At 59.1% G+C, this 12,251-nt stretch overlaps 1 protein-coding gene across 1 annotated transcript in view; it reads right to left on the bottom strand.

Moving 5' to 3' along the window:
- Window positions 1-3,711: 3,711 nt before the first annotated feature.
- BRCC3 (BRCA1/BRCA2-containing complex, subunit 3) overlaps window positions 3,712-12,251 on the bottom strand; it is a 10,912-nt gene continuing 2,372 nt past the window's right edge. Inside the window, exons 4-13 of the mRNA XM_004695202.2 lie at window positions 11,954-11,970; window positions 11,469-11,523; window positions 10,089-10,208; window positions 8,648-8,735; window positions 7,213-7,301; window positions 6,954-7,009; window positions 6,447-6,578; window positions 6,054-6,097; window positions 5,395-5,563; window positions 3,712-4,943 (exon numbers count right to left, since the gene is read on the bottom strand). Of these exons, the coding sequence (XP_004695259.1) occupies window positions 5,412-5,563; window positions 6,054-6,097; window positions 6,447-6,578; window positions 6,954-7,009; window positions 7,213-7,301; window positions 8,648-8,735; window positions 10,089-10,208; window positions 11,469-11,523; window positions 11,954-11,970 (753 nt within the window). The 3' untranslated portion in view covers window positions 3,712-4,943; window positions 5,395-5,411. The remainder of the gene's footprint in view (window positions 4,944-5,394; window positions 5,564-6,053; window positions 6,098-6,446; window positions 6,579-6,953; window positions 7,010-7,212; window positions 7,302-8,647; window positions 8,736-10,088; window positions 10,209-11,468; window positions 11,524-11,953; window positions 11,971-12,251) is intronic.

Genomic DNA, 12,251 nt, shown 5'->3' with positions numbered 1-12,251 from the left:
CGGCCTTCGAGTGGAGACGCGGCCAAGAAGGCGGAGGACGGCCACGCCTGTGCTCGGCAGGCCCAGGGCGCGGAGGCCACTTACCCGCCAGGTGTTTGGGCTCCGGCTCCGTGGGCTCCTCGCTGGTGGCCGCGCGGGCCGCCTTGGACACGGACGACCCCATGTGTGGCGGCTGCCCTCGGGGGCTCCCACGCGGCGCCGCCCCTTCCGGACGTGCCGCGGGCCCAGGAGACGGAAGAGGGGCCGCGGGCCGGGCGGCGGATCTGAGCGGATGTGGGCGGATGTGGGCATTTTGATGCCCACGCCATTGTGAGGTAGCCCGCACGCGAGTGACGTACCGCCCACGTCGGCACCCCCCAGGCCGCGCATGCGCTCCCTGGGCGCCGTCTCTGCGGGGCATGCCCCGGGGCGACGCTCCCGTAGTGTACCCCCTCGCGGGGCTTGGTGCCAGCCCCTGGCCGCCGCTGTGAGTCTGCACCTGTGACAGAGGCCCCAGCCCCGCCCCAGCGCGGCCCCGCGCGCCCTCTGTCCACGTCTGCCTGTCTTGTGGGGCCCTTTCGGCTCGCGACGCCTCGTCGCTGAGCTGTGCGCGCAGTCCGTTCGCTTCTTTCCGTGTCTTCTCCAGCCGGGGCTCCGCCTGGCATTCTGGCCGAGCGGCTCACTGAGCGCCATGTCAGCTGCCACGTCCGCTGGTTGGGTCCTGAGCCGTGCCTGAGGCGCCAGCACTGGAGTCAGAGCCGCACTTTGCAGATGCACGTTTGCAGCAGGGCCCAGATGCCCCTCTCAGCCCTCACAGCCCCTCCCGCGGGCTTCCTGCAGTTCTTTCTGAGTCTTCAACTGCACTAATTCTTCTGAGTAGTCCGACCCCAGCCAGCACAAGTAAAGAGGAGTCGCGTTGGACAGCACAAAACAGCGGCTCCACGCGGGCCGGAAGCGCTGCAGCTGCGCAGAAGCTGCGGCACAGCTCGTGTGGCCAACGAGGTCGGAAAATGCCAGCACCAGGCTTTTCCATGTTCCTTCCGCACTCGAACCAAGCTACTCGCGACGGCTGCTTTCTTTCAAAGACCTGCTCCTCGCTGTACTGACTTCCTGTCTGGTTCATTTCTATCCTTTGGCTCCGTTCGTCTTCCTGTTTCTATTCGCTGTAGCTGTGACCCTGCACTGCTTGACACAAGCCTGTGCTGGCGAGCGGGAGCGGTACCCCCTTGGGCTGCTTACCCGTGCGCCAAAGATCTTGGCATGTGCCATGTTCACTTTCATTCCTCTCCAAATACTTTCTGCTTCCTCCTTCGATTGCCTCAGTAACCCACCTGTTTAGTGCCTTTCTTCTTACGGTTTACTTCTAACTTCATATATGGCGGTCACAACAGACGCGTCACATGATTTCTGCCTTCTTAAATTTATTGAGACATTGCAGCCCCAACACAATTTAGCCATTGAAAATGCTGCATGTGGACCTGACAAAATGTAATGCAATGTTCTGTGTATCTGTCTGACGTCCATCTGGTCTAGTGTGTCATTTAAAACTGACGTTCACGGCATATTTTCTTTCTTTTTTTAAAGATTTGTTTATCTATGCATCCAGAACTGCGGTACAGGCCAAAGTTGCAGGGGGTGAGAGGATTCCCCAGAGACAGAGAAGGGAGCAGAACAGGATGACTGATGAAGTCCACTGCTGAGGGGAGCAGCGGGCCGGTCAGGAGAGGTCTGCTGCACCCTGGGGGTCTCCTCGGAGGCCAGGGATCAAACTCTCACTGAAGCAGCTGCTGCTAGCTTGCAGTGCTGCGCTTTAATCCCCCTGCACCACCAGAGAGGGCCCCAGCGACTATTTTGTTCAACAGTTTTACTAGCATATTCTCCTGAGACCGTTCACCCGCTTGCGGGAGCCTCAGGCACTCTCTGCAGCCCGGTACCATGCATGCAGGGCCCTGATTTCGGCGCGTTGGTTCTATAACCTGCAACGTCACTGCACGGCTTTATTGTTACTATTTTTTCTGTGATTTTTACAGTTCTCCATACACTAGCGTGTCATCTGCCACCTCTTCCCGGGTTTCCTTTGCATTTCCCTAATGATGAAAAATTTTACAGAATCTTTCTTTTCATATGTTTTATTGCTGATTTGTGTCTCTACTTTGGAGGAAGAGCTGTCTTTGCACACACGTAATTTACTTATTTGTCATTTATTTCAGCTTTATTAAGTTCTACCGGACAAACACAAATGTATAGGTTGTACAAAGTGATGCTTTCCTTAAAAAGAATCTAATAGTTGATTTTTACATCATCTGTGCCTTTTCCATCTCAGTTGTATCCCCGAGGGCTCCCCGTCACCAAATCCCCCGTGTGCCATCACCACAGTCGCATGCATCCCCCCCCCCCCATTTTCGATCCCATCCCCACTCTGCCCCCGGTAAACTGACTCTGGTCTGCAGGTGTTCATCATTATTACTATTTTCTCACCTGGTCTTTATGCTCCTGCTATGAGCGAAGCCATCGGTATTTTTCCTTTTCTTTCTGGCTTATTTAAAGTGATGCTTTTTAAGGCACACCACATGCGGGTGAATATACGCACACGTATATTCGTGTTACTTCCATACTTAGCAAGTCGTCTACACTGCAGCGCACTTCGCGGCACATCCCAAAGCTCATTTCCTGACTGACTTCCTTGTGCCCTCTGACCAGCTTCTCCACCTTCCCCAAGCCTGCCCCTGGCGATTCACTGTTCCACGCTCAGGCTGTGTCTGGCCACTTGCACTGAGCTCGACGCCCTCCATGTGTGTGTGAATGACGGGATGTCCTCTCGCTGCCGTCTGTGTGCCACATTTATGTATGACAATAGCCACGTTCGTTTACGACAGCTATGATCTACATCACATTTCTACCCACCCACCCACCCACCCGTCACCCACCCTCAGATGGCATCCGTATTTTTGACTGTTGTGAATTAATGTTTCAGCCAACGAAATACATCCAGATATGTTTTAAAGATTTATTTACGCACACAAGACCTGCAGTTCAGGCCAGAGGCGCGGGGGGAGGGGGGTCCCCAGATACAAAGCGGGCAGATGGACTGAAGTCCACTGCTGAGGGAGCAGCGGGGAGACGGGCGGGCTGGGGGGTCTGCTGCGCCCTGTGGTCACTCCCTGCAGGGCTGCGGGAGCTTCACAGTGCTGCGCTCTGACCTGCTGGGCCCCCAGGAGGGCCGGTCTGAGGCTGCACATTCCGCCTCAAGGAGCCTTTTCATTGTGCTCTAAGATTCTTTCGGTGGGGCGTTCAGGTCTTCCACATGCAAGACCACAGCTGCTGCCAAGGAGAGTCTTTTCTCACCTCATTGCTCTGCTCAGCTGTTTCTGGGGTTCCCGGCGACTAGGGCGCTTTCTAGGCTCGTCCACACTTGCCCCAGCACACTTGACGTTGCCCGGACCAGCTGCTACCTCTGCCCGGGACACACAGGCCCTCGCCTCTCGGCCCGCCCTGGCCTACACCGTCAGCCAAAGGGAGAGACCGAGGCCCAGCTCCATGGTCCTCCCTGGCACGTGCCGGGCGCTGCGGTGCCATCGAGCCACAGCCATGGCTGACGAGGCCCTGCCGAGCACAAGCTCCGTCTGCAGGGCGCCCCGAGGGCTGCAGCGACGCTCCCGGCATGGAAGCTCAGAAGCACAAGACAGCCTAGAGCCTGCCAGCAGCAGCCGCTTCGTGCTTCTTTCTGTGCTCAGCCCCTGCGGGAAGAGCTTCCTCTGTCGGTCCTAACCTTTAGCTCTGTGGACTCTGACTTTTACATTATCGAAAGGGTCAAATCCTTTACCCTCACTATTTTGATGCAGTCTCCCAGATTTGCCCTCCTGGTCCTTTTCTGATCCCCTCCCCTCCCCCAGTCTCCCGGCGCACTGACGGAGGTGACGCTGAACCAGGCTTTATTGAGTTTCAGGGTGTGCACGAGGCACAGCTGCCCCCCCCGCTCCCCCCCCGCCCCCCCGCTAATGTGCTCACGCCCATGCGTTGGCCACTTCGGGAACGCCACCTCAACGCAGCCGGACGTGGCCAAGTGCCCGTCCACGACGCGTGCATCGTGCTCCAGGCCCCTCCCTGCAGGGAAGCTGCTGACAGCCCGGCATTTGTGCCATTTCTCGGGATGTGTCCAGGGGAGCCACTGCCGGGTGGGTGGAAGCGCTCACTGCACCTGACGAGGCACTTCGATCGGCGCCACTCACACGCCTCCCAGCCCCGCGCGAGACAGCGTGTTCGCGGGTAGCAAGAGTGTCCCCCCAGATGTTTGCTTCGGGCATCCTGCCACGTGGCCAGTGAAATGCCTGCTCATGTCCCTTCGAACTAGATCGCTTCCTTTCACCGCTGACTGATGAGATCCATGGTCTACAAGTGACTTCTGTCGATTCATAGCTGTTTTCTGAAAATCATTGCAGAGGACAAGTCTTTGATTTCATGAACTCAAATCTATGACCCTTTTCGCTTTAAGATTGTGCTTCTGGAATGAAGGCCAAGAGCTTGTTGCCCAAGATTCTGAGGATACCGCTGTGAATTTCTCTAGAATATCCATGGACATCACATTCACGTCCATGATACATTCTGAGTAATTTTTCTGTAAGATATGACGTTTAGGTGGAACCTGACTTTTCACCCGGCACCCCCAGGTCAGGCCTCCTGCCTCTGCCCTTCTGCGCCTCTGCCGAGGTCACTGTCATGACTGCAGCCAGGGCAGGTGTCTCTTCTTCAGAATTGAGTGAGCTTAAGGAACTTTACATGAGAACTGTTGGAAACGAGGGAGGAGAGGGTGCCTTTCCGCCTGCCCAGAGAGTGGCTGGCAAAGTTGGCATCGGTTGGGCATTCATGAAGACTTCAGGTTCCCACTCCCAGATAAGAAGTTTGACCCCCAAGTGATTCAATGCAGGTGGTTCCGGGCGATACTTTGAAACTCCACAAGCAGTAATCTGGGGAGAAAGAGGGAAAAGCAAGAGAAAGTGACGCCCGCGGCTGCCGCCGTGGCTGGGCTGGCTGGCTCGGGCCGCTCGGGCCCCGTGTTCGTGCTTCTAGCTGAGTTCATCTGCCTGGTGCAAAGGCCAGCGCGGAGCCAGCCGCTCAGCAGCGATGGCCCCGCCTTTGCCCGCCCTCACCTGGGCGCGCTCATTTAGTCGTGTGACACGCGACACTTTCACTCCTTTAGCTTGCCCCAGGGAGTACGTCTATCTAGAGGTGAAAGCGAAAGCTCCCAGTGCCACAAGAAATATCTGCCCCGGGGCAGTGTGCAGCCTAGAACAGAGCCTTCCCGGGCCGTTTCAAAGCGTCACTGGTAGGCGGGCCAGGAGCCCCGAGAGGCCCTCGGACGGGCCGCCGGCAGCCGCACGCACGGCAGCTTTGCCACAGAGCAAAACCCAGTTTTACCCGTCCTGTCTGCTGCGTTACTCTAGAGAGGAAAGTTCTTGCAGAAGCTCTTCCTTTTCTTGTTGCAACTCCTGCAAGTGCTGCTGGTTTTGCTCCAGTCTGTCCTCCAACCACTGCAGGAGAGGCCCGCTGACCGCCGACATCTGGCTGCACAGGTTCTTGGTAAACACTTCAACAGGGAGAGCACAGACGTGAGCAAAGCGCCCCCGCGCGCGCCCCCTCACAGCAAGCCCGCGAGAGCGCAGAGCAAGGAGACAGCACCGTCCTGCCCACTAAGACGCTACTTTCCCCTGAGGGCTGTCCACTTTACAAGTGACTTTCCGGGTGGGGCTAGACCCGACCTCCCTCACAGTCTCACCTCGAGGTTGTCCCCTCAAGGCTACGACCCCCATTGTGACAAACAGCAAGATTTCGCCTTTGTTGTGAGCCCTCTCCTCTGTCCACTCACCCGCCAAAGGACGCTCGAGGCGCCGGACACACAGACACACACGCGCACACATGACCGGGCCCTTGTGCCTGCAAGTGTAGCTCAGGTAGCTACCTGGCAGCCAGAGGTGCACAGGGCTCAAGAGAAACGCTGAGGGCGGGACACCCCATCGCCTCACTTCCTATACACCGAAGCTGAGTATTTCTCTGTGACGCTCCAAGAAAGGCCTCACCTGAGCCATTATGTATCTTGGTCACCGAGTCCAGATGCGTAAGGCTGAAGGGATAAGAGGGTGGCGGTTAGTAGCTGCGTAGCAGCAGCCCGAACCACAGTGCGTGCACACCTCTGCCGCGGTGTCAGGCGAAGCGCATCACTGTGGAGCCCGTGACCCTTACTCGTTTGGGGGAAAGACACTGTGCGGGACTCTGAGGTAACAGATGGGTAACTGAAGCATTCGGGAGCTCATAGCACGCGCAGCGCTCGGTGTGGGGCTACTAGGATCTCTGCTTAGCAACCAAAACGGAGTCCCTGTCCTTGAAGGAGTCTGAGGGCCGAGCTGCCTGAGGGGGGCTGCCAGACGAGGTGCGGCGCGCAGGACAGAGGGCCGGGCCGGGCCCCGGTCTACCTGTGGATCCGTCTGTAGGCATCCTGCTCCTCCTGGCACAGGATCTTGGGCAGCTCCACGGCCGACTCCAGGCACACCTTGCCGATGCTGACGTGAGGCACGATGTGGATGGGGATCTCAATTCTCTCGTACCTGCAAGAGCGGCAGTCGAGTGAGCTTCCTGTTCATTGCCGTGGAGGTTGATCCGTGCAGCCGTGTGGGCGTCTCCACTTGTGAAAACAAACTGAATTGGACACTTTCCTGTCTCCAAATGAGGAACAGTAACAGTGTCACGCTGATGTGGACAGAAGACAGAGCCCAGGCACACGAAGCCTGTGATGAAATGGGGACAGCCACCACGGCGGTGACGCAATGCGCCCCCACGGCGCCTGGCAGGGCAGACCCCCAGCCAACAGCCGCTCGCAGGGCGAAGAAGCATTTCGACGAGACGCTGTGATTCTGCAACTTCGTGGCCGGACGGGAGCACACGCACGCAAGCAAGACGGCCCACGCATTGCTCATACTCACTCTGAGCTCTTCTGGGCCTGGACAGACTGAAAACAAGTGTACAGCACCCGGCCAGTCTACAAAACAGCACGAAGGAAAGAAACGTTACCCGAAGGGTTCGTCTTGGAGACACAGCGATGCTCAGCGACTTTAACCTGACCCGCAGAGGCCGCCGAGACCAGGGCCGTGCGCAGGGAGCACGGGAGAGGCCACGTCCGCGGTGGCGCGTGCGAGACCCCAAAGTGCTGCAACGCCGACACACCACGCCCCCCCACAATACCTTTGTGTTTTTGTCTTCTATGAAACACGAAAAAATAAGCCCCACAAAGCCTTGATCCATCATTTGGTACATGGCTTGTGTGCGAACATCTGTAGAGAAACAGAAATAAACAACTGCGGTCAGTTACAGCTCAGACGTGAAGGTTCCACGGCAGAGGCGTCCAGCCCCCAGGCAGCTCAGGGGCATGTCCGCTGGCCCACGTCAGTCAAGCTGTAAACATTTCACTAGGTGAGGAACCAGCGCCCCCAGCTCAGAGGGGACCTGGGCTCGCTCCCGGCCCCAGTCCTCGCGGGCCTCGCCGTCACTTCCCCGAAGGCTCCCGAGGCTCCGCGACAGCCTGGCGGCCTGCGCAGGAGGATCCGGCCACCTCCACCTCCAAGTCAGAGCGCGCCCACGGACACACGTGGCTTCCCAGCCACTGCGCACCTGCTGGCCCGACCGCGCGCCCCCACTCGGGAAGGGTGAAGGAGAATCGCGTCTGCGGCTTTCTCTGCAAACCGCTGAGGGAAGGAGCTGCAGGTCGCCGCCCGCCCGCTGAGCCTCCTCATTTCTCCTGAGGCTCCAACCCAGCGCTGGCGCTGCTGCCCCGCCTCCCGCTGCCTATCGGGGTCTCCTCCAGAGCCCGGTGCGCCCCATCTCTGGCCCTGCAGGACACCCCACTGTGCCGTTTCCAGGCCCTGAGCTACAGGGGACTCTGGCGGGCCAGCAAGTGTCCCTGCGCTTCCTCTTGGCCCTTTACAGCACCCAGGGCCCCTGGAGCCTTCACTGACTTTCCATCTACGCGAAAAATTCGAGTCGTCTGACTTCTGCACTTGCCGATGGCGCATTCCACTTCAGAGCCTAAGATCACCTGCAGTACTGTTGCTGTGCGCTGCAGACCCAGCCTTTCCCTGGTCTCGGGACCACCCTCACCACACCCAGCTTTCTGTCTCGTCCATCAAACTGCACTTAACAGGGGCTGTGTGCTGGCATTCGTGGGCGCCTGCCCGCCTGAGGGTCTCAGCGATCTGGGCCGAGACAGGTCCGGGAGCTCCGGCTGGCACTGGAGCCCGACACTGCGCTGACTTCCCTGCCCAGGGACACGCACCGTGTGATGACCTCACCCCCTGCGAGGGACAAAGCAGGGGCCAACTGGCTGCCCTTAGGCCAGGGGCCCGTGACTCGCACCCAGATTCCCTTCTCCCCACAGAGAAGCATCAGGCTTCGTGCCCGGGCAATCTGCAAGGAGAATTTTGTTCACTCTGGGAACAGAAGCCAAGTGTCAGCTTCCAAGCACAGCACTAAGATTTTATTAAAATGCCCCAGACATGAATCATTCCTGTCAGGACACGAAGGAGTGAACATGAGGACGTGTTGAAGGTTGAATACTGCTTTCCACAGCCACAGGTCTGCAGTGGAGAAGGCGAAGGAGGCTCGTTTCCAGCACAGTACTCACCGACGTGGGAGGGCCACACAGTGATGTGCGGGTGGGAGTGGTACCAGCCCACCACCCTCATGGGCCGGCCTGTCAGCTCTGCCAACCTGTGTGTCTGTCAAGGCATTGCAACTTGGGGGAACAAAACCCGGGAGGCCGGCGAGGAAGCCTCCGAGCTCGAAGCCGGTCGCTGCCAGCTTTCGGGGCAGTGCACGAAGCGTGCCATCTGTGGCTGCACAGCCCGGCTCCAGCCGCCGCTGCCACCCAGCACCATGCCCGCTGGACAGACGCGCGCCCCGTCACTTCTGGGTCCAGCCCACTGCCGGGAGCCCTAGGGATCACCCTTGAGAGGGCGGATTCAGGGCTGCGGGAGGCACAGCCCAGGCGACCGCAGACTGGCACAGCCGCCCACATTGTATCGAGCGTGTATCCAGCGCTAAGCCAGAAGCGTGTAAAATGTAGCCTTCGGGGACTGGGCACATCCTGTTTGGATGGATCCACAGTTATTAGCTTAAGAAAAGACGGCAGCGCTGCAGTGAGTGGAGATGCACGCACTCACTACATCGAGATGTCAACATACAAATCTGGGGGGACACACACGATGAGGCAACTGAAGAAAATTACTGTCCTGACCACAAACAGCTGATTGTCTTCACCTGTGCAGCACCTGTCAACTCTTGGGGATGCTTTCCAAATTAACAAAAGGATGGGCAAAGGATATCTCCAGGTACTTCAGAGAAAACTACCCAACGACTCTGATGGACTGGCAATGAGAAAAACGGTGATGAAGTTTAAGAGGTGATTTTGGGCCCTCTCTGGTGGCGCAGCAGGTTAAAGCACAGCACTGCAAGCTGGCCGCAGCCGCTTCAGTGCGAGCTCGATCCCTAGCCCCGGAGGCGACCCACAGGGCGCAGCACCTGTCCTGACCCACTCGCTGCCCCCTCAGCAGTGGACTTCGTCCATCTGCCTGTTCTGCTGCCCGCTCTGTCTCTGGGGAAGCCTCTCACTGCCCCTGAGCCTCTGGCCTGTACTCCAGTTCTGTGTGCACAAATAAATAAATCTTAACAAAAAAAAAAAAAAGAGGTGATTTTTGTCCATTCCATGGGTGATAGCCGAAAACCTTGGCCACACCCAAAGCGAGGGTGTAGGGAGACAGAGACACCCAGCTTTGGGGAGCCTGGCCCTGAAAAGAGCCTCTCTCCCAAGGAAAGATAGCAAGCTGACAAGAGGCTTGTGAAATTAAACAATCTTAGCAAGACTGGGCATGGCACAGAAGACTGGAGAGAGGCCACCTGGGGACAGACCACACCTCCCACAGCACCTGCTGCCGCGGCGGGACCAAGGCCTCTGGCTCAGGCAGGGATGGCACGAAGTAGTCGCCCCTCCGCTCAGAGGGGAAAGCGGCACATGCTGATGGCCCCAGTGATGGGCCCTGGGCTGGTCAGGCGCAGCAGAAGGATATCTCCGCCTCCGTGGAGGCTGCAGACAGCTGCTCGGGAGAGATCTCCACCCGATCCTTCCTCTTGTCGGAGCGTCGCAAGATGATGACCGAATGAATGTGAACGATTCTCACGGTGTCCACCTGCAGGAAACCCGCACTCACTGCTCGTTCCAGCAACGTCTGCCGTGGGGAGGGGTTCCATTTGTGAAAGCAGATGTTGCTCTCATACATGCACATTCCAGAAACAGAAGTATAAAAAGCTAACATTCAGAATCAACGAAGTGGTCAACTTACACTGTGAGGCACGCGGCCACTGTGTGTGTGTGTGTGTCTGTGTGTGTCTGTGTGCACAGCCCAGACAGTTTCCTAAGTGCCAAATGGAGCTGACTGAGGTGCCAGGGAGGCAGGCGGGTTTAGGTGTGGAACTTAGGTGACAGCAGATGGCAAGATGAGAGAGAAGGTTTGAGTGAAACCGTAGCGGGCTTCAAGCCACACGTGTAGATGAGTGGGAAGGAAGCCAAGTGTTTCGATTCTGGGGCCTGGGGCGTGTGAAGTGTGGGCGAGGCGGAGACAGAGAGGCGCTGGGCGAGAAAGGCCCGGAGACCTGGGACGAGAGGAGGTGAGTGAGGGGTGAGGGCGAGGAGGTGGGCAGAGGCCAGGCCGCCGCAGCGCCATGTGCGATGTGCTACCAGGAAGAAGCGCGGCTGGGGGAAGACGGGCTGGCGGCACCGCCCGCTGCAGGGCCCGGGGCAGGCAGCCTCTGGGCGGGAATTCCCCGGCGGCCGCCCTTCCCTCTCCCGCTCGCACACGTACACACGCAGCGTGCCGCTGCTTGGCCGCGTTTACACGTGAGTCAAAGCCAAGCGTCCCCACCCTTGGGTGGGTGGCTGGCATTGTCCCTGCCTCACAGATGAAGGGAGTGAAGGAAGCTCAGAGCTGTCAAGGCAGAGGGTAGGTCACGTGGCCGGCCAGGCGCACAGCACGCATCGGACAGGATCTACATGGACGTGCCTGCGGCAAGAGTCTGCCGCAGCCAAAGCCTGGGAGACAGCGCAGGAGCAGAGTCGAGGGAAGCGTCAGGCAGGTGTCTGGGGGCTAGTGGACAGCAGGCGAGTCCAGCTGGGGGTGGAGGGGTGGTCACAGCTGCTGTTTCGAGAGAGGCTGAGGGCAAGGCGAGACTGAGACGAGCGTGCCCTGTCCCTTCGCCAGGGGGCTGTGTGGCTCGCTCACAGCGTGAGGGGCAGAGCTGGCCAGGCCTTTCTTTCCTTGACCAGGGCAGGCAGGCACAGCAGTCAGCAGGGGAGTCCGCAGGCGGGGCCGTAAGCTTCAGCGCCTCATCCGAGTTTACCAGAGGAAACATGGGGACCGTGGCCCCGAGCCCGCTGAAGCCCGAGCACTCACCTTCTCAGCGATGGTGCGTAGTTCACTTCCGGCGTATGCGAACTTGGAGTCACTCCTTGGGGGATAGAGAACAAAGGCTCTGAGATTTGGGTGGCAAGGAATAAACACACGGGGACAGCACAAGCGGGGTGCGCAGAGCTGGGCCAGTCAGCGGCGCCTCTGCCACGGGCCTGTCGCAGGGACAGCGGAGAAGAGGAGAAATGTGCCTCAGATGTGCTTCATCTGCAGTTGCCGGGGACAGAGGTCATAACACGCGGCAAGCAGGAGAAGCAGTCACAGGGCCTGGGGGAGCATGGTGGCCTCTGTCTGCGTGGGCGATGGTACTTTGCCAGCTTCACTCACGCACGGCTCCCCACGGGGCATCCACACCCAGCCAGGCGGAGAGCAAAGCGCCCCCAGCCGCTCAGGAAGCTGACAGGGCGGGCAGCAGGACCAGAGCTGTCATCCCAGTAGCGAGAGCCTGGAACTGAGGCCGCGGGTCTTACCTTGTGTCGTCGTTGAGCTAGAGTGGAAAAAGCAGAGAACAGGGTCACAGTGGGCAGGGACTGCAGGGCTGTGGTTTGGGGCGCTCAGCTCCTCTTTCACCCCTGGGCGGCTCGGGGGCGCTGCAGCCTGCAGCCGCGGAAGCTTTGGGGGCTGGGGCGCGCTTCGCTGCCTGCGCTGGGCGGGGGCTCTGGAGGGGCCGGTGTCCCTCCCGGTGACCTCCCGACGTCACCCGACGCAGTTCGGGGCCCCGGGGCGCTCGCTGCGCACGCAAGAGGCGGCCGCAGATGCCCCGGGGCG

This window comes from Condylura cristata, unplaced genomic scaffold (assembly GCF_000260355.1).
Source record: "Condylura cristata isolate star-nosed mole 26May11 unplaced genomic scaffold, ConCri1.0 scaffold00057, whole genome shotgun sequence".
NCBI classification, from domain to species: Eukaryota; Metazoa; Chordata; class Mammalia; order Eulipotyphla; family Talpidae; genus Condylura; species Condylura cristata.
The sequence above is the reverse complement of the archived record's forward strand: the minus strand, read 5'-3'. Positions and strand labels throughout refer to the sequence as shown.